This window comes from Triturus cristatus, chromosome 2_2, assembly GCF_964204655.1.
Source record: "Triturus cristatus chromosome 2_2, aTriCri1.1, whole genome shotgun sequence".
NCBI classification, from domain to species: domain Eukaryota; kingdom Metazoa; phylum Chordata; class Amphibia; order Caudata; family Salamandridae; genus Triturus; species Triturus cristatus.
Genome location: NC_140582.1, coordinates 756,574,184 through 756,597,915, shown reverse-complemented (window position 1 = coordinate 756,597,915; position 23,732 = coordinate 756,574,184). Strand labels below are relative to the sequence as shown.

General features: G+C 46.3%; 1 protein-coding gene across 2 annotated transcripts in view; it reads left to right on the top strand.

Annotated features, from left to right (window-relative positions):
- Positions 1 to 23,732, top strand: part of VPS37A (VPS37A subunit of ESCRT-I) — a 431,421-nt gene that overhangs the window by 297,995 nt on the left and 109,694 nt on the right. Inside the window, exon 10 of one of the 2 annotated variants that reach the window (XM_085642013.1) lies at positions 17,321 to 17,528. The exons of the other annotated variant lie outside the window; for it this stretch is intronic. Coding sequence (XP_085498139.1) covers positions 17,321 to 17,506 — 186 coding nt within the window. The 3' untranslated portion in view covers positions 17,507 to 17,528. Of the gene's footprint in view, positions 1 to 17,320; positions 17,529 to 23,732 lie in introns of those variants that run through there. 2 annotated transcript variants of the gene reach the window in all.

The window sequence follows — 23,732 nt, the reverse complement described above, 5'->3', positions numbered from 1 at the left end:
TGGAAATCTCAGCTCATGCACCTATGGAGATAATGCGGAGCAAGGACAGAAGGGAGGATCAGTGCCCTCCTGCAAATGAGTCCAGAATTGCATAGCACTGTTACCAGTACAATTATATCTTGTAGTGGAAGCAAATCCTGCCACAGTCGGGGACGATGTTTAGATATACGTGCTTAATATAATCTCAGGATCAGAGCTCAGAATGCTGCACTGCAAGCTTGGACAAGAGCGCAAGCCAAGGAAGTTGGCACAATCATTTAATGTAGGTTTACCTTCACTGAAGGTTTACATTGGGCACATAAGTTACACGCTAATAGAGAGTACATCTTGCCCTGTCAAAAGAGAACAGAAATAATAAAATAACAACTAAGCAAAGTAATTATTGAATAATTTGAGAGAGGAATCATCCAGGAAGATTAGCAAGAATGATTACTCACAGTCTTAAATCATTCTCCATTGACTCTTTACAAATTCAGGCAAAATGATTAATTCTTCTAGCATGTGGAATCAGTTCTGCCTCTGTGTTCTGTGAAAGGAAGCTCAAGGACATCACATCTGTGTTCTGAAGAGTCCAAGACAAATCATTCTACTTCCCTTGGCATAACATACGGTTTGCATGAAGAAGCTATCTCACCCAAACCACAGGGATCATGAACCAGTGCAGTCTTGAAAAACATAGCAGCTCTTTAATCTCTACAATTTCCTGTTTTGAGGCATCACGCTACTTTTATCGAATTTGACCACTGTAAAAGTCTTGCTAAAATTTGTATCACTTTTACTGGAAAGTTCTGATAAATACATTTTGGCCAATTAATCACTTTGCTCTAACAGGCGTTTAGGGCTGTTCATTATCTTGGACAGATTTTGTTTGGTCACCACTATGTTATTGATTTACATACTGTTTCACAAAGACACCTCTGCTATCACTAATAGCTTTTTCCTCAACCTCCTTGGCCAAACTTGTGGGGACCACAAGCTATCCCTCACAAAAGGTAATTAAAAGAAATTATTACAAACAGCCAAATGGACACTTTCCTTTAGATATTTATGAATTCATTCTACTTGACCATTACTTTGCAGGGTGCACAAAGCAGTGGGGACATGTTTGACATTGTATTTCTTTAGAATTCATTAATGCAGTGTTGAATATGATATCTCTTGCCATCCGAGGTAAGTTGAACGCCATATCAGTCACCAGTGTTTCAGAGAAATATTCCTTGCAGAGAATTCCCCTTAATGTGCTGCAGTGAACTTGTATTTGTGCATAAACGTGGGGTGAAGTGGGGTTCGAGATCCCTAAGCACTTATTAAATGCAATAATACAAAATGCCTAACCAGCTCAGTGAATTCCTTCCAATAAGCTTAACTTCAGTACACTGGGAATGGTAATTATCTAGCACTAATTCATAACCCAAATATGACGAAAGACTGTTAACAAGGCTTGTAATGTCAAAAGCCAACTTTGTGTATACATATCGCAGCCTTAATACTGGTCACAGAGTATTGATGGTTTTACAAATTCCTGTCACTAGAAGCAAAAGCTTCACACCCACTAACACACTCCTCTATCTGTTAGTCCATGCCTGGCTTCCAAAGTAGGTTTTCCAAACATTGATTAAATAAGAGGTGCTTGTGTGTCCTTAGTGTACTCTTGATAACATCTTGAGACACACCTTCCAGAAGCACACACTTATCATTTGATCACCTAGTGTGCTTTCGCCCAAGATGGCGGTGCCGTAGCAGCTCCTTTGCATTGTTCTGGACCCTTGGCACAGCCATTATGAGCATCAGCATATGAAGATTCCCCAAAACTCAGCCAAGGTACTGATGGAGGCTCAATAAACCTCTCATAAATTCAACAGAACACCAGATTGGAAGCACTATCCCTGATGGAGCAGAGGCTCTAGAACAACAGCCATATCGGCATTGCCTTGGTTGCAGTGCTCTGTCCCGTCCTGCCGGTAGTCTATGCCACTATACCCCCCACCTCCAAAAACTGCCCCAAATTCTCTGGCTCACCAGGAATTAATCAGGACCCATCCTGCATGGCTTTCGTGTGTAAGGGCAGCATGGTGCAGAGTTGGTCGTGTAAGCGCCCTTGAGTGCTGTTTGCAAGATCAGGACTGCAGAGACCTGAAGCAACCTTACTGCTGATGCCCTCTGGTGCTCATCACTACCCCACGACCAGGAATCGTAAATAAAGGGGGCAGAGGTTGGGTGACGAGGAGAAGATGTGATCCTGATGGTCACTTACACATGCCCTCACCCCCCTCGGCAGATAGCTGACTTCTGAGACAGAGAACTATCGAAGGGACACATTACAGACAAGGGAAAACACCATTTTAGTACCTTGGAGAGGTGAACATGAGCCTGGAGTTGGGTCCCTGTAAACCATTACCCCAGTGCAATATCCCTGGGGGATTGAATACCAGGCAAACTTGGCATCCCAATTTGGCTGTGCTAAAGTGTCAAATAATAATCCTTTCTAAGCCCCCCACTTGTGATGCCCTTATCCCGGGTAAATACGGAAGGCAGAATGTTGTGAAAGAAATTAGCTCCAGGCTCGCCCTGAATAAATGTGGGTAAAGGTAATCCTTTACTATCATTGCTCAAACTAAGCAAGCCATCCAAAAGTGCGGACATCTCCAAATATTTGACAACCAGTTGATGCAAGAGCAACCCAAACACATCAGCAAGCATGCCCCCTTACAGTGCGAACACTTTTACTGAAGATGATCTAAAAGCTTGCCTTACTGATTTGAATATAAATCTGGTAAAGACCATTGCCGATGTGTTAACTGCCTTAATGACTCTCGTGGGAAAAGATATGGCAGATATGCAGTTGTTGAACCAAAGTGTAGAATCGGCTGGAATTTAACTCCAAACAAATAACTCTACATAACAGTTCTTCCACACTTCTTTCAGATATAGGGCTATTAATTAGCAAAGGGAGTCCCCCTACCAATGTCTATACTGTTGTAAGATAATCTGTTCTCAACGCTTGGTTGCTATGGCATGAGCAGTACTTGGTTGCTATGGCATGAGCAGTAAGTAATCCCCAGAAAGGTGTATAATAAGTTCATGCAGTACCAACAATTTTAGAGTCAAGAAAACAGCATGATAAAAATAACAAACTAGTAAGAATCATTTATTGACCACAAGGACACCAAGACCTGTGAAACTGGGAAATTTCTGAAGTTTTAAGGCAAACAATTGCTAGAAAATGTCACCCACCGTTGAAAAACAGCAGTTCACAGTCGACCAGGACCGAGGCACAAATTCAGGCATGATGGAGCAGAGGTCTCTTGCATCCAGCAGGTCATCCCTGTCAAAGGTTTTACCATTAGACGTAGTCTCCAGCTGCGTCTTCTAGTCAGTCCTGAAGCCTTCTACCTCTTCAGGGAGGCTTCTGGACACTAGGTCCCACTTCAGAAAGGTCGTCTGCATGGTGTAGGCCTCTTTAATCAGCTAGGCCCTCTCGGAGTCAAGAGTCCTTCTGCATTTTTGTGTCCCTGAAGCATGGGCCCTACATCTTGACCCTTGGAGAGCAGTTCCAGTGCGGTAGTTGGAGTTAGTAGTTCTAAATACTAGGTGAGTCCTCTTCTTGAGTCCTCTTCTTCCAGCAGGAGTCAAAAGTCGTGAGTCTTCTTTCAGCAAGGCCTTATTCTTCGGATGCAGCCTTCCAAGTTCCAGTAATGAATTGAGGAGATGATGGTGGAGGTACCAGACTTATCCTGTGCTCTAGCCGGTGATTGGAGAAATATTACCACTGAATCATATCTATTTTACAGATCTCCAAGTCAAGATGTTGTACTAAAGCTGCCCTTTGTTCCGCCATCTGTTCCTCTTCTCTCCTAGAAAGGAAATCCCTGATAAGTGGTCAGCAGTTAACACCCATTTGCCCTTCCAGTTGACAGAGGCAGACCATTGTTCTCTAAGCCAGAGTTGTTAACTCTCCCTGCCAGAGATGTCTATTCTGGCTCTGGAGGTATGACTGGCTGGACTGGTTTTAGGTCAGTTCTGGCTCAGGCAACATAAACTAATTTTTATAGTTACTTTTCTGTTTAAGTTAAAAAAAAAATTATTTCACCAATAAACCAGAAAAAAAAATTGATCTATTTGTGTAACCTTTTCTTAAGCAGAGATTCAGAATTAAAATTGTAATCCTATTTTAAGATTAATTGTGGAAAAGTCTACAGAGGCCTACTTAGTGAAATAGCTTTTGGGATTTATTTCATTGTGAGGGCATACTAACCCCAATATGTAATGTCATATATTTTTATATATATTAGCACCTTGCCTTTTGGACTTGCCGGTCACATTTTAGAAATGACTTGTGAATATATTAAAATAGACTTTTTCTACATGGCAAATATATGTTCCCTTCCCATTGTCACTGCAGTGCATTTAAACTGCAACTCACAGGGCACAATGGTATTCCTGCTAGGCATACACCTTTGTCCTGTGTGGGTGATGTAAATAACGACTCTAGGCTACGTCTGACATTAAATTTCCCATGGCACAGACTCACTTTAAGCACCATTTGCAATGGACTTAGAGGGAAGTTATATGGGCCAAATCGGCAGCTCCAGTGTGCAAACATGTTTTTTAGGGGAAGCGCAGGCACTTTACTACTGTTGAACAGTGGTAAAGCCAGCAAATCCACATAGACAAAAAATAGGACCCACAACAAACAATGGGGTAATTTCTTAGAACCTCAATGCTTACCTCTGAACACAGGGCAAACAGTTAAAACAAAGTAATGTCAACATTTTGGAAATAGGTACAGTGATCGCATCAGTACCCGCAACTTTGAAAAAGAAGCTGAAAGAGATATTGTCCATGTTTAGCGGGAGTCACTCTTTAAGAAGATACTTCAAAACCCTCAAGAAGCTAGAATTGGCATTTTAATAGCTCATAGAGAAGAGAGGAAGCTTAACGATCCATCCTTTTGAAGAGGGACATCATAGTAAAATTGTCTGTTTTCAGAAATAAAGAAGCAATCATGAGAAATATCATACAAATAGAACAAGTTCAATGCAAGAATTCTACTTTTTCAGGAACTTGCAACTTGCGCTCCGGTCTCTTCTGGAGTATAATAACACAAATATTAAACAATTGAACTAATTAAGTGTTGATGGATCTACCCAGCCGCTCTTTAATTATCCTGGAAGGGTACCGAAAGAGTGATCGAAAACTTGGAAGAGGGTCTGAAGCTTTTGAGACCAGAAAGCCTCTCCGCATTAGAGAATTAGCATACTGGGCCAAGACTTGGCAGACTAGAGGCGACCACAAGGAGAATAGAAACAAGCCTTCCTAGGAGACAAAGACAAATACACAAGAGAGAATGTGACCTTTCAGACACTATGCATTAGATGCTTTTAATCAATCCAAATGGGAGAGAAGAGAAGTGAGTATTTTAGCAAGCGATGGCATACTACTTCTTGGCGAGAAGGTGAGGGTTTAAAGGGTAGGGATGTCAGAAGGCTTCTTCGCAGGTACTGAGTAAATGGTTTGCTATCAGTGTGTCTAGAAAGAGGTCCGATAGGCGCGAAATCTCAGATCCTTTAGGAACAGTTTTTGAACTAAGATTAGTGCGCTTGGCACCTTACATTCACATACGTCGTAAATCTTATACCAACGTATGTTGTTGGAGTTAACCTTATGTTAGTTCTAGGACCCATTCCAGTTATTTTTCATTTGTTAGTTCTCACATCTATGGATACATAGAGGCTTCCATATATAAACTCTGATAAGTGTATGGTAGGTGACATAAACCTTTTGGTGGACAGTTGTACCATTCAAATTAATATCCCTTAATATTTTAGCGGTTGAACCCGCCCAACCCCTTTTCCCTTCAAGGAGCCAATAAACGTTATTTGTCATCAGGACCCGGACATCATATTATTGCAAGAGACAGATATCCATTGTAGATACCAATTTAGAATGAAAAAACAATTCTACCCCATACAATTATATGCCTTGCCCCTCTCCAAAACTGTAGGTAATACTGGTGGGTGGACTTCGGTTTGGCCTTGTGTCAGAACCCCGTTCAGAGGGCCATGGGGCAAGCAGTAGCTACTGGGCCCATCCGTTGAGGCTGAAGCCTTTTACTCCTGATGTCCTGAGGCCCAGCCTATTATTGATGCCCAGCAACTGGGCCAAGTAGCCCTTCAGCACTTGACTCTCAGGAATCGCGTGGTCCCAGCAGTCCAAGGCTCCCTCAGTGGGAGATGGATGCAGAGGGGTGGGCATGAGCTCATAACTCAAAGCAGTTATAGTAGCAGCAATAAATGATTGTCCAGTAAAATACTTTCAGCCTAAACAAATTGTTTTATTTTGCTGCTAACAACACAAAGGGAAATACTTTCAGAAACAACTACCCAGTCCCCTTGAGGTTTGGGCACTAGTGTTTCGTAGGTAGCTACCTATGTCCCACTCCCTACTTGCTGTAGCGATAGTGGGTATTCCTCATTCACTATAGGCAACATCCAGTGTATGCCCCACTAGTAGTTCGAGTCTCAAGAGTCCACTCACTCTATTCTAAAGTCAAAAGTGTCCCAGCGCCGCAGTGCTATCTAACAAACATGTTCCTCCTGGGCCGACTAGCCCAAATTAAGTCTTTCCCCTGCACCTGCAGGATCAGAGCTTCTGGAATTCATGAGCATGCACCCTCAGTAGGCGCCAGAGCAGCAGCTGGTTCAGGTGAGTTCACTGCACGCAGCGCAGGTGGACTCCACTCTATGATCTGGGGTCACTGGCTCTTCACTGCGCAAGGGCTATGGCCCACTCCGCACGGCTGTCCATCCAGGGTGGTCCCTCCTGGCATACAAGTCCACCTCTCCCTCATTGACCACTGGCTACAGCCCAATCAGCACAGTGAAGATTACTGTTCACACCGGGCGGCACCTGCTGGCACATGGGGTCGCTGATCCCTCACTGGAAACAGGCTTTAGTCAGATCAGCACAGCGATATTCAGGGCTTGCTTCATGACAGCTCTCCTCTCTCATATTTGTCCCCCACAAGGGCAGGGACACGAGTGGTGCAGCAACTGGTTCAGCAAGACCACAATCCGTGAGACAGGCCTACGTCATGGTACACACACATGATTCATGTTTACCTGTGACAACAAAAATCAACATTAGGGAGACAGACTTTAGTACAGTTGGGGCACTCAGGATAGGGGTGCACATCTGTTACCACGTGGAGGGCTTTTCTGTGCCAGCACCTTATGGAATGTTCAACAACAGGGGTGGCATCAAAGGGACTACGAAGAGTTTTCAGTGAGTGGGGGCTAGAAGACACTTAGTGGACCTTGCTTCTATATGCAGATGACTTTTCTCGTATGCACAAAACATACTGCTTTATTGATTACATCTCTATTTCTCAAAACATAATGTGTAAATTGCATTCAGCAGGCACAACAAATAGATTGATCCCAGACATGCTCTTGTGGATATCGTATGGCAGCAATGAAAAGGAAGGAAGAGAAGTGCCACACTGGCGAGTTTAAACATCCGATAGAAAAGAAGAGATTACACCAACAAAAGCACCGAATTCCTACAATTTAATATAGAAGGAGACACCTCCCTGACAACTCAATGGGATGCATTTAAGGCAACATTAGAAAGGGAGGCGATTGCAAACGTAGCTGGTAAGAGAAGGGAGAGCGAGTTACTTGGGTATAGGTTAAGTGTGCTAAGAGACCTAGAATACTAGAAGAGCAAAATTCCTCCCTAATTAATTGTCGGCTCTGGTATCCCACCTTCTATGAGAGAAGTCAATGTTACTGTCATTCATAAGGACCCACAAGAATGTTTGGCCTGTCGACTATCATTATTGTGATGCTTGCAAACAGACCAGCTAGACTGACACCTTACTTGGTAGAATAAGGTCAGGTGGGTTTTGTAAAAGACAGGAAAGGCAGTGATAATGCGAGAAGAGTGGCATACGTAATAGAAATGTTTCTCATAGAAGATTCTGAGCCTAGAAGCAGAAAAGGTGTTTAAAAGAATTTAGTGAAAATACCTGGAAGCAGTCATAAGGGAGCTAGGACTTGGTCCAAGGATGAGAGAGTGGATTATTGCAAAATATAAAGCCTCAGAAGCTAGGCTACGAAATAATGACTTGGAATCACATACCTTCCTGACATCCTGGCATACTACTGAGCAGTCCATTTGAGTGATTGAGTGGACAATGAGAGAAAGAGAGAAAAGGTGGATATCCATGGATAGAGCTAATGTCAGGAGATCCCCCAGGCCTGTTAAGACCCCAACAACCCCACAATACGTACTTATCAACCTTAGTAAAATTGGGGAATGCAATAGAGTGATAAAATGGGAAAGATTAACAATTTTTCCAGTTTCCTAATACTCCCATCTATGAACACCTATCATGTACATCAGCAGTGCAGGGTGAAGCATTTAAATAAATGTTTAGCAGTAAGAGAACTCGAAATATAAGAGGGGCTTTGACTAGAGTGTAGTATTCTCAATTGACACACTGGCTGCAAATCAAACCTGGAGCAATAAGAGACCTGCTCCAAGATGAGAGAACTCCCCTTGGTGCAGAGGTATGACTGCAGTCCTTTAAAACAGGACAGGGGAGAACCCATAGGGATACCAGAAAAAGATGGCCCAGATTTTAAACGGAGACATTTCGGAAGATGACTCCAAAGGCAAATGGCAAGACATCCCAAAAACTCATGAAAGTATCCCCCAAATGGAGTCATATTACATCTTACATCATCGGTATATGACCACTAGAGAGGTTACAACAGATTCTTCTGATAGTTGTTTAAACTGCTTGGAGGAGCGAGGCTCCATACAATGCGTTTGGTGGGATTGCCCTATCCTCAAAATCTTCTGGAAAGAGGTAACGATCCAAGGGCATTGGAGTTTGACAAACAGGCAGATCCAGGGCTGATGTTAGTGAGTATACCACATAGAGACCTCAAACAGATAAACCAAGCTAACAAAGCATTGTGGTGGCAGATGCTAGGGGCAGCCAGTACGTTGATAGCCTTGTTTTGGAGAAGAAGAGCCCCCAAACTTAGCGCAGTGGTTTGGGAAACTCTTGCAGTTGTTGGCATGTGGAAAAACTACCACATGTTCTTAAACTATCAGAGTAGAAAAGTTCAACATTTTGATCACCTCTTATAATGTACTTGTCTAGGATCTCACATCGCTGTTTCACACCCACTATAATAAGGATCATGCAACTATTGAATTAATACCGGAAAGAACAAGGAAAGACAACCTATATACAATAGGCTTTGCTTGGAGGACCAACTCGTTATTTTATTTAAACTGATAAGTACCCTTTCAAGTCATAAAGGAGCCTAAGAATGGGGAGAGAGGGATTAGGGGGAGTAGGTTAGTTAATTTTCTAGGGGATGTCACTTTCTTGTTGTACTCCATATTTTGATTTAAAACAAATATCAATAAAAGATTTGAAGAAAAGATACCATTCCATGCAACAAACACCTACCATGCACAACTCAAGACTTTCATTAAAAATGACTTAAAGACTTAAATTAACTTTTCAAAGTTACTCCAGTATTGGAACTTTCATAGATTCCCATAGCTTGTATCATTCCCCGTCGTCGGAATGGGAGTCTCGGTATCCAAAATAACATAGCAGTAGGTACAAAAGAGAAAGAAAAAAGGCCTAGGCCTCATTCCCTTTTGTAGCATATCTACCTCTTTTTTTAAAAGAGACCAAAATAAAGCAAAAACCAATCAGATTAGCCTCACCCCACAGAACCTTCCTGAGAGAACCTCAGAGCCTTAGATTTTCTACCGCAAGTTGTGCTTAGGGAGTCTCCTTTGAGCTCTGCTCACTTCAACTTTGTTGACTGCTTTTTTCAAAAGTATTTTGCTTCCAACTTGTTGCTGTTTTCCTTCTGGGATGTCTGACAAGGAGAAGAAAGCCCTTGTCAAGCCTTGTTCCACCTGCGGCAAAAAACGGCTTTACGTGGAGGACAGGCATAAGGATTGTATTTATTGCCTGTACCCGGAACATAAGGCTTCGGAATGCAAGATCTGCCGCACCTTTTCTACAAAGACCCTCCAGGACCGTGAGGGTCGCCTTCTTACGTGGCTCCAGAAGCTTAAGTCACGGAAGGGTGCTGCATCCAGTGACAGTGAGGACTGGCACCTCCTCTCGCAGGTCAGTGAAAAGGGGTAGGGGTTCCCCTTCGCCATCCTCTGACCGCCCTGCTAAGGCCTCAAAAAAGACTCCCCATGAGTCTGAGAGCCGGAGTCCGAGTAAATCTTCTCACCACGGTGCAAAGGAGAGGGAAGGACTTTCTACTGCCCCAGCAGTGGTGGTATCCACTGTGGCGTTCAAGAAACCCGCTTCGCTGTCTTCAGAGAGGTCAGAAAAGGAATCTAGATCGTCGACGACGCAGTTGAAGACTCCGTCGACGAAGACTTCTAAATCTCAGCTTTAAAAAGTCCAGCCGTCGATGGGGTCGTCGACGGTGCTTTCTATTCCAGCATCGACATCAGCGTCGACGGGAGTGTCTACGACGATGCCAGCGTCTACGAGAGTGTCGACGACGGTGTCGTCCACAAGGGCTATGACTATGTCGACGACGACGGCGGGAGTGTTGACGGTCTCGTCGACGGCAGTGTCGACGACGCCCATATCTCAGTCGACGACTGAATCGTCGACGGTGCAGCTTCCAACGACTACCTCGTCGACGATGGAATCATTATCGCCGACGGTACCGACGACTACCTCGTCGACGGAGAAAATTACAATTTCCTTGAGGCGATTGACACCAGATATGACATCTCCAAGGAGGGTGACCCCCTTGCCTCCCGCATTGTTATTGGAAGAAGAAGATTCTGATGGGGATGATCAGGATTGTTGTGGTTATGCCCATAGTCCTTCACAACTGCTGGTGAAATGTCAGGACACTGATTCGGAGGGCGACTACACGCCTGGGTACTCCTATCCACCATCCTATGGGTGCCAGGACAGCGCCGGCCAGGGTATGGTTGCGGCTCCTTCCTCACTCCTGGCGGATCTCCAGGGCATGTTACATGATTATCGGAGGAGATTTTCTCACGCTCCTCCTCCATCTCCATCTTCGACTTCGTCTGCAGTGCATGCTGTGCCTACTCCATCGGCTCCTACAGACTTTTCTCCGGGGCAACCGCCTCAGGTGGTTTCTCACCTGCAAGTTTCCAGCCCAGGGTTGCCTCCAGTGATCCAGGTTGTTACGGATGATTCCTCTGATGAGGATCCAGATGTTGGCAACACGACTAATCAGTGTGTTGAGTGGGAGGACTATGTCATTCCGGATCCGGCTTCACCGACTCCTGATCCGGTGGATTCTCGCCCGGCAGATATTGGGGGTTTCCACAAGCTGATGGAAAGAGCCTCCAGTCGCTTCCAGCTTCCTATGCCGTCAGCCCCAGCGGAATGCTTCTTGTATGATTTTAAGGAGCCCTACAGGAAAGTGGTTCGTTCGATTCCCATTGTTGGCCATCTTTGGGAAGAGGGTTTGAAGGCTATGAGGAACCCGGCTACGGTGATTCCGGTTTTGCCGCGCCTGGAGATGAAATACAAGGCGCCTGAGGACAGTCCAGCGTCCTTGATTGGTCAGCCGAAGCCGGATTCAGTAATATCCCAGGCGGCACAGCGCAAGTCGCGTAACCCTTCGGCACCACTCACCACCCCTCCGGATAAAGAAGGCAGGTACCTTGATAATGTGGGGAAACGTTTCTCCTCTATGGCCAGTCTTTTGGTAAGGGCAGCTAATGCATTGGCGATCCTTGGCCGGTACGATCGCCAAATGTGGTGCGACCTTTCGCCTTACTTGGACCAACTGCCATCGGAGGCCAGGAAAATTCTTCAGGAGGGGGAGGCTACGTCGGCAGAAGTGATTGACTGTGCCATGGACATCGCCACTACCGCTTTCCGTGCACTGGCAGGTGCGGTGGTTCTTCGTCGGCAGGGCTGGCTCTGGGCGACTTGGTTCCGACCAGAGGTTCAGAACAAGATCTTGGACCTCCCGTTTGATGGGGAGGCATTGTTTGGGAAACATGTCGATGTTGCCCTCCAGGACATTAAAAAAGATACAGAAACGGCGAGGTCTCTCGGCACTCTCCAATATCGTAAAGTGCCTTTCCGTGGGGCCAGAGGGAAGAGTACCACGTCCTACAGAGGCTCGTACCAACAGCAGAGGTACTCTTCTTATGGTTCGACACCTCAGTCGTATCGCCCGCAGTACCAACAACGACAAGGCCAGTCCTCGTCTTTCTCTCGCTCCACCACTAGAGGGAAACAGGCTCGCCAGGGTCGTGACTCCTCCGAGAGACAATAGCGGCGTTCTGGCTCTGCCTACTGTACCCTCCTCTCCGTTGACACCTGTGGGAGGCAGGGTATCCCATTACCTCCACAACTGGGCCCAGATAACATCGGACCGTTGGGTCCTCAACATCATTCAAGATGGTCATACGCTGGTGTTTCTTCATATGCCACCTTCCAAGCCCCCTGTCGCCATGCCTTCAAAACATCTGCGTCTCTTAAGGCTCGAAGTACATCAGATGCTCCTCAAGAGAGCAGTGGAACCGGTTCCCCTGTCTCAGAGGGGGGACGGTTTCTACTCCAGGTTCTTGCTGGTCAAGAAGACGCCGGAGAAATGGCGACCCATTTTAGATCTCTGGGAGCTCAACACCTATCTCATCTGTCAATCCTTTCGGATGGTGTGTCTCCAGGATATCTTGCGTCTCCTCAACCCAGGAGATTTCATGGCCCATCGATCTCGAGGATGCGTATTTTCACATCCCTATACATCCGGCTCACAGGAGGTTTCTACGCTTCACAGTAGCCAAATGCCACTTCCAATTCAGGGTTTTACCCTTTGGACTTCGTCCTGCCCCGAGGATCTTTACCAAGGTGCTGGCACCGGTAGCAGCTTTCCTCAGGAAGCAGCATTATCAAATCTTCCCCTACCTGGACGACTGGTTGCTGAAGGCTCCGTCCAGGCTCATAGCGGAGGAAACTGTCGGGGCGTGTACAGCTCTGTTCACAAATCTGGGTCTGACTCTCAACAGAGAGAAGTGTTCGCTCTGCCCATCCAAGAGGGCAAGGTTCCTAGAGGCTATCTTGGACACATCTCTCAACAAGGCTTCCCCAACTGTCGAGAGGCAAGACAAGCTGAAATCTTTGGCACATCTATTGAGAAGAAGAAGGTGTCTTTCAGTACGCCGTTACAAATCCCAGCTAGGTGTGATCTCTTCATGCATCCCTCTGATACCCCATTGCAGATTACGGATGCGATCTCTTCAAGAACAACTAGACATGCAGTGGCATCAAGTTCACGGCTCTTTCGACGACAAGGTGGAGATTACGGCGGCAATGAGGGACGCCGCCTTGTGGTGGACACAGGAGGAGAATTTGTCCCGCGGTCTATCCTTCGCAAGCAATTCGGCTCCTCATGTTGTTACAACAGATGCCTCCCTGGAAGGATGGGGTGCGGTGCTTCAGGACTTGCAGGTCAGCGGGCATTGGTTAGCCAAGCACCGCCTCCTTCATATCAACCTCCTGGAACTCAGAGCAATCCGCCTGGCTCTTCAAGCATTTCTGCTGCAGTTGCAGGGTTCCGTGGTTCTCGTCCGCACGGACAACACCATGGCCATGCATTGCATCAACAAAGAAGGGGGCACCAGGTCTCTTCCGTTGTCACAGGAGGCCCAGAGGATTTGGGAATGGGCGATCCTTCACGGCATATCTCTCACAGCGGAACACCTTCCAGGGGTCCTCAACGAAAAGGCGGACAGGCTCAGCAGGCTTTCTACCATCAGCCACGAGTGGGAACTGAACCAGATAGTCTTGGAGGACATTTTTCGCCAGTGGGGAAAACCTTTGATAGATCCTTTCGCCACCCCCGAAAACCGGAAATGCCGGTCTTACGCAAGCAAAGTTCACCATCGCGGATCACTGGGGAATGCGCTTTCGATAGCTTGGTCAAGCGCCTTTGTGTACGCTTTTCCCCCCATTCCGTTAATACCGAGGATACTCACGAAGATCAAGGCGGAACCTTGCAGAATGATCTTAATAGCCCCGGCATGGCCGAGGCAGTTTTGGTTCACACAGCTTCACCTTCTTTCTCTGGTTCCTCCTCGTCCTCTGCGAACAATTCCGGATCTTCTCACAATGTCCCAGGGCCAGATCTGGCATCCGGATCCTCGTTCCTTGCACCTCTCAGCATGGCTCCTGAGCAGCGAGAGTTCCTAGATCTTCCTCTCTCGCACGAAATAAGGGATGTTCTCTCTCAGGCTAGAGCCCCTTCCACTAAGAAGACTTACCATCTCAAATGGAAGCGCTTTTGCAACTGGTGCCATCAGCAAGGTGTGGATCCCTTTTTGTCTCAGCCTCATCAGGTTCTTCCTTATTTCCTGTCCTTGGCTAAGGCAGGTTTGGCTCATTCCTCAATCAAGGTGCACTTGGCTGCAGTTTCTCGCTTCAGACGTACTGCCTCTGGACCGTCTCTTTGGTCCTCTGGAATTGTCAAGCAATTTCTCAAGGGACTGTTTAGCGTTTATCCTCCCGTGAGGCCTCCACCTCCCACATAGCATTTGAACTTGGTTCTCACCCAGCTTATGAAGCCTCCTTTTGAACCGGTTCATAGAGCGGATCTGAAGTTCCTCTCATGGAAACCTGCACTCCTTCTTGCTCTCACGTCGGCACGGCATATTGGGGAATTGCAAGCTCTGACAATTCAGTCCCCTTTCCTCCAATTCAAAAGGAATACTCTCATTCTACGGACTAATCCAAAGTTCATCCCAAAGGTGCCTTCGGACTTTCATTTAAATGAGCCGGTGATTCTCAAGGCTTTCTTTCCTCAACCGTCTACACCGGCGGAAAGGGCACTTCATTCGCTGGATGTGCAGCGGTGCTTGAAGTTTTATCTGGACCGTACTAAAACCTTTAGAAAATCTTCGCAACTGTTTGTTGCATTCAGTGCTCCCTGCAAAGGGTTACCCCTGTCCAAACAGGGTAATGCTAGATGGATCTCCAGTGCTATTCAGTTCTGTCATGCTGCAGCGGACAAGCCTCTAGGTGGCAGAATTAGAGCGCACTCGACGAGGTCCATGGCTTCTTCTACGGTTCTCTTTGCGGGGGTCCAGATTAAAGCCATCTGCAGAGCTGCGACTTGGAGCAGCGTGCACACCTTTACAAGACATTACTGTCTGGAGACCTTGGCGCAGGAAGAATCGGCTGTGGGCCAGGCAGTCCTGAGGAACCTCTTCCATTGAGTGGTGAGCTTTCCTTTCTTCCCTCCTTCCTTTGTATGGTTCTTGCACATTTTGCTATGTACTGTTCTTTATGTGATTGCATGGTACTTTTATGTTGCAATAAAAAATACACAAGGTAAAGTACGGTGATGTATAATAATACAAAATGAGATGTCTCACAGAGGCAAAATGTGTTTCTTACTGCTAGCTACTCTGATACAAGCTATGGGAATCTATGAAAGTTCCAATACTGGAGTAAGAAACAAGTTACTTACCTGTAACTTTGGTTCTCCAGTATTGGTAACTTTCATAGATTCCCATGCGCCCACCCTCCTCCCCTGGGAAAGCTCAGCCCTCGCAAGGTTTGGTTGTACTGTTACACAACGGCTACGAAAATCTGAGGCTCTGAGGTTCTCTCAGGAAGGTTCTGTGGGGTGAGGCTAATCTGATTGGTTGTTGCTTTATTTTGGTCTCTTTTACAAAAAGAGGTAGATATGCTACAAAAGTGAATGAGGCCTAGGCCTTTTCTTTCTCTTTTGTACCTACTGCTATGTTATTTTGGATACCGAGACTCCCATTCCGACGACGGGGAATGATACAAGCTATGGGAATCTATGAAAGTTACCAATACTGGAGAACGAAAGTTACAGGTAAGTAACTTGTTTCTTCTGCCTTTAGGATTTCATGTAATTGCTTCTAGAAAGAAAGTGTGTATTCACCAGAATGCAAAACAAACATTTAAAGTACTCAAATCCCCATAAAAAGAAAGGTTGCTACTGGTCATTTTGGCCATCTCCTTTGGTAAAATCCATTTTGAGGGCTTTAAATCCTCAGTGGTAGATAGTCTTGAACCAACCTATCTGACCTTTTTTGCAGTTTGTTTCTGACACCAATAGGGGCATATCTAACTTTTTGCTTCAGGGATTTAGCATCCTTTTTCTAAAACAATTCTATAAAATCATATAACTTACCTAACTTACTACAGCATATCAGAGGGTACAGTTCAAAAATCTAAAAGCTCAAACCTACATCCTTCAATCAGTTTAATAATTTTTGGTTCCTCCAACCTAGGATTGAGTCGTCTATATTTTAAACCACACAAATCTACCCTTACACATAACTTAGTCAGCTGTGTAGCTAATTAATCCAATGGTGTGACTCTCAAACTATAGACACATTTGATTCAAACAAACCATTCCCAAAACAAGTTTTCATTGGTGATAAAGGTTTATAGTATTCCGAACCTGCAATGACATGAAGCTTCATACCTAGCACTTGAAATTAACACATACTTGCAAATTGTCTCCTCGCCACCACAAATGTTAGCCAGACTAAAAGCATTAAAGCCATACTGCAATTTACCCCTTCCTCATCTCTATTATTATAATAATGCAGACCTGTTCTCTGGATTTAGAGTACGTTCTTCCATCCTTGCTTACCTTTGCATACCACTGCATGCTAGGCACTCCCTAATTCTAGGAAGGACAACCATTGTAAGAACCTAAATTTTGTAAACTATCATAGTGGTGTACTCTGGACTCCTTCGAAATCTTTGGTCCATAATTATTCCTATTAATACTACAGTTTTCTCCATTTCCTCTGCTCCCCTCACCTTCCAATTCTCTTTTACCTTATTGTCCAGGTAGGCAGATTATTTTATGACTGTAGCAGAGTCGATTACTTCTAATGTGAGATCCTGCATAATCCAGAATACTGTTTATATTAGTATTTATTTAGAGCTGGTTTCTGAGCCAGTTATCTAATGTTGCACCAAAATTACAAGTATTAGCCAGAACTCTCGGAGCAATAAAAAAACTTGTGGAAACCTAAATTATCCCTTTGATGAACGTTTTTAAGGTGACGTTGATCCTTAGCTTAAAGTACTTTTCCAGTCCAGCAAGAGTTTCTTTGAAATTGTTCCAATCAACTTCTCATTCTCCTGGAAAAACTCTTGACCAGGTAAAAAGAAAATCCTGACCTTCCGAACCAAGACAGAACAAATAAATAGCTTTCTTGCACTCTGTATATTTTTCCAATTAGTATGTTGTGTTATTTCTCTTTGTAGGGCTTTCATATCTCCCAGCAGGGTATCTTGTCACCTGTGAAGGCCGGTTCCTATTGCAAGAGCCGTGTTTTTAGTTTCTTCTGGGAATTCAAGGATGAAGCTGACCGCTCTGATGTGAAAGGAGTTTGTTCAAAGGTTTGGGGGCAAGATAGGAGAGTTCTCAACCTCTGTCGCTGGCCCGGCTGAATAAAACAGTTCCTCTGACTTCAAATTTGATTTAGTGCCAGTGTATCGAGAGTGTGCATATATACTTCACATGCTGAAGAGTGTTTGAACTGTTTGACTATATGCTAATGTATTCATGATGTGTCTTTTGAATTAAGAGTACACAACAATTTATTTGTACGTTTAAATTGGTCTAGGACCAACTGTATTTCTTTACTAATCAATACCCAGGTCCGTGGACTTTTTTCTTGGGTTACCCCATTATATATAATGGTTGTGCCTGAGACAGTCTTTTCATCCAGTCTGCTACTGTGGACATGCCTCTGACAAAGTTGGCTTTGGTGGTGGAAGTGTTTTCTGATAGATTAGGAGCTCATTGTCGTCCACATAGGAAATTATGTTAAATCCATGGGAGTGGATGAGGCTGGTAAGGGCGGACGTTTAGACATTGAAGAGTGTGAGGCTTAAGCAGAAGGCTTATATTACACAGCAGATCAGGCTGACTGTTTGGGTGTGTCCTGAGGAACAAGCTGATCCATCCAAGTACCAGACCTCGAATTCCAGCCTTACAGAGGCATTGAATGAGAATGGTGTGTGAGACTGTGCCAGTTTCTGTCTAGAAAGATGAGTGCTGCTGTGTTCATTCTGTCCATGATTGGGTAGATCTCATCTGTGGCAGTGATAAAGGCTCTCGCTGTGGTTGAGTCTTATTCTGGATTGGAAGGGGTCCTGGAGGTCGTTCGCATTGAGGTTATTAGTCGGCCAGGCATTAATTAGATTCCCCAAGACTTTGGCCCAGTACAGGAGAAGGGGGATCGCTCTGTAGATTGCCAAAGTCATTCCAATCATGGTAAGATATGTTAAAAACGCAAACTTGCATGGAATTGGATTTTTGGAAGAATTTTTATGGGGCTTCAGTCTGCTTTGTGAACTGCATAAAATGTGGAATCTTCCTTTACTACCAGTAAAACGGATGTTTCCTGTTTAGGGAATTTGTGCACATCACAAAACAAATGCATCCTGAAGAGAAGACATTCAACAAGTTAAGCATGGAAAAGTTATTTGCCAATTTGCCGTATGTCAGAATATTTTTGCGCATCATAGCCTGATGCACATCAAAACTCTGGTTGAAATATTTGAGTGCTTTAAACATGTATTGCTTAAACAAGGGTGTGTGCTTATCAAGAAAAATTCACATTATTCCCAAGTATTTATACTGAAACCAGAAACATGCATATGCATCAGAGAAGCACACAGAAATTGAGTAGCTGCATACATTTCTCCAAAATGTCCAGCAAGCTAATGGAACACACAGCTACATTCATTAATATGAGCCAAAACATATCTTCCAGGCCAATAATCAGGTTTAGGACAATGGGCTACCTACTCATTCGGTACAAAAAGGAAAGCATGATGTCCGGAAGGGCCCCTCTGACTTATTGCTATTGGCTAGCTGGACTGGACTATCGTCCAGAAAATCATCATAGAGATAGTTTATTCATAGGACTATAGGATTTTGGCCACCCCTCTCTTGTCAAACGATCAGTTTCGTAGCTTGGGAGAAATGTGCATCTTCAGGCAAATATTTTTTTACTCCTAGCCCTAGAAAGTATCTGAGTTCAACCAAAACTCATTGCTAGTGTGGAAAATGAGCCCTGTCCGGTTCTGTTGCGCAAGTTATTGGAATTAAATATTGCATTTGTTAGGGCAAGCGTTAAGATGCAAGTGCTCAAAGCGTTTACAGATTCAGAGCACAGAATGTTCCACACCAGGCTTGGTCAAGAGGGTAAGCCAAGAACGCTGGCACAAGAACTTCATTTTTTTATTTACTTCAGGCAAATTTACATCAGGAACATAAACTACTGGCTAATGATATGCTACTGACAGACTTAGTTCGGGGGCGCAAGGCAAGCTGGGGCTTCTTGGCCACAGCCTGGGGCTCTTGATCTTTTTTCCTTTGATGTCCTGGGGTCTGTCCTACCTTGACTTTGCAGTCTAGGCCAAGCACAGCAGCACCTGTATCTCATTGGTAGTGATGGCGGGTGTCAGAGAGGTTAGTGTGGTACTACAAAAAGCTTGGCACTGAATAGACACCCAACAGTTTAATAACTTGATTGTCCAGCCCATTGTTTATCTTTGGAAAAGAGAAGTACTTTTAATACATAATACAACTCAATATTACAAAATGTTGCAGGCACTCAAAGTCTCTAGTGTAGGACTACCACCTTCCGGTGTGGATGCCCAGCCTACCCCACTTTTTCTTAAAGGCACCCTGAGCTGGGTCTTAAGCACAGGTGCAATTGTGTCCCCTACCCTGTCTGGTAGGCGTAGTCCAAGCAGAAGTCAGTGGTAGGCCAGTCTGGTGTTGCTAATTGAGTTGCTTCATAGTACGTCACGTTTTATCGCCACCTTAGTCTAATCGAGTGCACTTATGGTCAGCCACACATTTTCTCTGGCTCACAGTGGGCAATGGACTCAAGGCAGCAGGTACACTCACAACTGCATAGTCTGCTTAGACATACTTTGGGCAGGTGCCACGAGGCTATCCACAGCAAACTCTGTTTTGGCTCTGTTGGGCAGTGCCATGAGCTTTATATAGGTTTCTTCTCTGTGGTGCAGACTACTCGGTCACACTCTGGGCAAGTCCCATGTCTACAACAGCAGAGTGAGTGAGTTAATCCCTAGGGCATACTTCAGCAGTGCCTTAAATCCTCCATTTAGGAGAGAGTGACAGCCTTTAAGCTGGGATTATGCCAGTCACATTTTCAGGATTCGCTGTTAACCAGACCCCCAGCACTGGTGTAAACTGTTTTTGCTCATGGCATTTGTCAGTGTTGGCTCGCACTTTCCATCTTATTCCAGTCAGGGCTCTCCAGCCAATCCAGGATAGGCAAATAGCACTTTCTCCACAATAGACTTCAGATGGTGTCCCCTCAACTCTGAGATGCAGAGTTGAGGCCCCCCCCCCCCAGGCACTATACCATTATCTGGCTGAGAGTTGGGGGCCTGCTTAAGCTTTTCCAAATAGGCTCTCAGAGGACCCCATATATCCTTGGGTCGTGACGTCAGAGGCATTAAACTGGAATATATCTCCGAATTAGTATTGCAGTATACTAAACTCCTTAGCCAACTCTGTAGGCTGGGAACTGCCTTCCTGCCCCAATGGATGGCGTCTTCCCTTTTCGCTAGGAGGAGTCCCAATGCAGCAAATTTCCTAACCTTCAGGGGGATCTGTACTGTGTATCCCAACAGCGCGATTTCGGGGAGTGGAGCCAGTGGCAGTTCTATCATCCTCCCCAAGGTGTCGTGGATCGCCTTCCAATAGGGCTGCAGATGGGGACAGGACCATGCCAAGTGGAAAAAATCTGTATGCGGGGTCGCGCATCTCGCACAGCTATGCGGCCTGCTGGTGTCTATCCTGTGTGCCATGGCCGGTGTAAAGTATGCCCGCCGCAGAAACCTGAAATGCAGCAACTATTAAGTGAAACGTCCTTAGTGACCTCGCAACATTTTTGCAATTGCTCATCTGTTATAGTGTGACCAGTGTCCACTTCCCACGCCTCCCTCACCCTGGAGTCGTCAACCGGCAATGCTCTAGCGGTGGCCTTATACATTTTGGAGATGAGGCGCGCACCATCCTGGGACCCCAACACCAAGTCAAGCGGGGGGAAGGATTCGGGCTCAATCGGGTATGTAGGAAGCGCCGCCCGCAGCGCCGACTTCAATCGGCTCAATAGAAACAGAGTCATGAAATCGCACTCCGTGAACCTGGGGTCTTCATCTAGCGAAAATATGTGACCCCCGGGGAAGAAATCGCCCACCTTCATGATATCCAGTGCGGCCAGTGTGCGTTGCACCAGTTTTTCCCCGGTAATGGGGAGCCATCTAGCATTGGGTAAGGGCAACGCAGACGAGTATAGGTGCGCTGCACCCGTACGCTTCCGCAATTTATGCCACACCCAAGAGGTTGTGGACACAGTCTGTATGTCTTGCCTGTCCCTCGGGAAGCCACTCGGGAGGACCTCACACAACCGGCCAGGGAGCACCAGATCCGCCTCAGGGGGTAAATATGGGATACGGGCGTCCGGGTGGAACCATGCCGACGCATAGCGACACTGTGCCACCAAATAGTATAGCTGAAAGTCCGGGACATTGAACCCACCTCTCTCGTACGGCAAAGTAAGCGTTGACCAGCGTATGCGCGGCCTCCTGTCACCCCATATCAAACGTATCAGGGGTGCGCGTAACCTACGAAAAAAATGGTCCGCGAGGGGGATCGGAATGTTGTTGAACAAATATAAAAATTTCGGTAGGACCACCATTTTCAAAATGGCCACCCGGCCCGCAAGTGAAAGGGGCAGACGCAGCCACCTCGTAACCTGTTCCTCCAGGCCTGTAACGGCCCGCCCATAATTCAGTCGAATGATATGAGCGGGGTCTAAATGGATGTGTATACCCAGGTATTTCACCGAATCGACACACCACTCCAGAGGAAATTCGCAGTCCCACCTGGCCGTGCCCGCCGTAAGCGGGAATATGGTCGATTTATGCCAATTGATCCCCAGACCGGAAAAGCCGCCAAAACGAATAATTTCGTGAATGAGGGGCGGCAGGTTGATGCGTGGCTCCCGTACGTATAGAATAGTGTCGTCCGCATAGAGGGAGGCAAGGAGCGGGCCAGAGGCAAACTGAATACCTCTATGTAGATGGCTTTCCTGGAGGTGCCTGACCAACGGGTCCATGGCCAGAATGAACAGAAGTGGGGACAAGGGGCATCCCTGTCTGGTCCCTCTGTATAGACGAAACGGGCGGGGCAGAGAGCCATTTATGTGAAGTCTGGCCGATGGTTGGCTGTAGAGCAAGGAGACCGTGGCGATGAAACCAAGAGGCATCCCCATACGTCTCATCACCTCCACGAGAAATGGCCATTCCAAAGAATCAAACGCCTTTTCCGCGTCCAACAAGACAGCAGCCGCTGGGATGTCAGGTTGTATTCTATGTAGGACCGCAAAAAGCGTGCGGAGATTCAAGGATGTCGAACGATGGGGCACAAAGCCAGACTGCATCGGTGAAATAATGTACTCCATCAGCTGCGACAGCCTATTGGCAAGCGCCTTAGCCAGGATTTTGTAGTCTAGATTTAATAAAGACAGCGGCCGGTAGGAGCCACATAGTGTGTGGTCTTTGCCCGGGTTTGGGAGCAGTATGATAACAGCCTCGCGTAATGTGGGGGGGAGGCATTGCTTCTCCAAGGCCTCTGCGTAAACCTCCAGTAGCTGAGGTGCCAGCACGTCCTTTAACTCTTTGTAAAAGTCCCCCGTAAAGCCATCTAGGCCCGGGGCAGAAGTGCCCCGCAGGGTATCTATGGCGTGCTCAACGTCGGTTAGAGTTATGGAATTAGCCATAAACTCCAGCATGTCTTTCTCCAAATACACCAGAGCGACCTCGTCAAGATACGCCGTCTGGGCTGTGCCGTCCGGTTCCGCCCTGGATGAGTACAGCTTGGTGTAGTAGTCCAGGAACTCATCCCGAATCGCGGCCGTCGAGGTAAGGGATGCACCCGACGCAGACTGTAGCACTGTGATGAAAGCGCTGTTGTACGGTGGTCGCAGCATTTGTGCCAAAACCCTGCCAGGGCGATCCCCCTCCCCGTACCTGCGCGCTGTGTGATATTTACCCAGGTATAATATTTCCCTATCGGCAGCGTCTTTGTATTCAACCAAAAGGGCCAGTCTCGCTGCCTGGAGCTCCCCGGAGGGGTCACATGCAAGGCGGGAGTCTAACTGGGAAATGTCGCGTTCAATACGGGAAAGAGTTTGCCGGAGGTCTCTGAGTACCCCAGCCCGCTTGGATATGCATACCCCCCGTAGAGTGGCCTTGAACCCCTCCCACAGGACCGCCGCGGACTCGACCGAACCCGTGTTGTTATCAAAATAATCCTCTATGGCCACCCGAATCTCTGACTTGAACACTTCGTCCTGCAGGGCTTTGCCCGGAAACCGCCACCGCCTCTCATACCCCTCCGGACGCGGGATCAGCAGCCGCAAAGTTACAGGAGAGTGGTCGGAGTACGTGCTGGGGAGCGTGGTGAGGGAAGCAAACCAATCCACAAGTCCGGGCGAGATCAGCCAGTAGTCTAATCTGGTCCAGGTACCGTGCGGACTAGAGTAATGAGTGTGCTTGGTAAGGGTGGGGTTGTGATGTCGCCAAATATCCAGTAGGGCGTATTGGGCACAGAGCTCTTTCA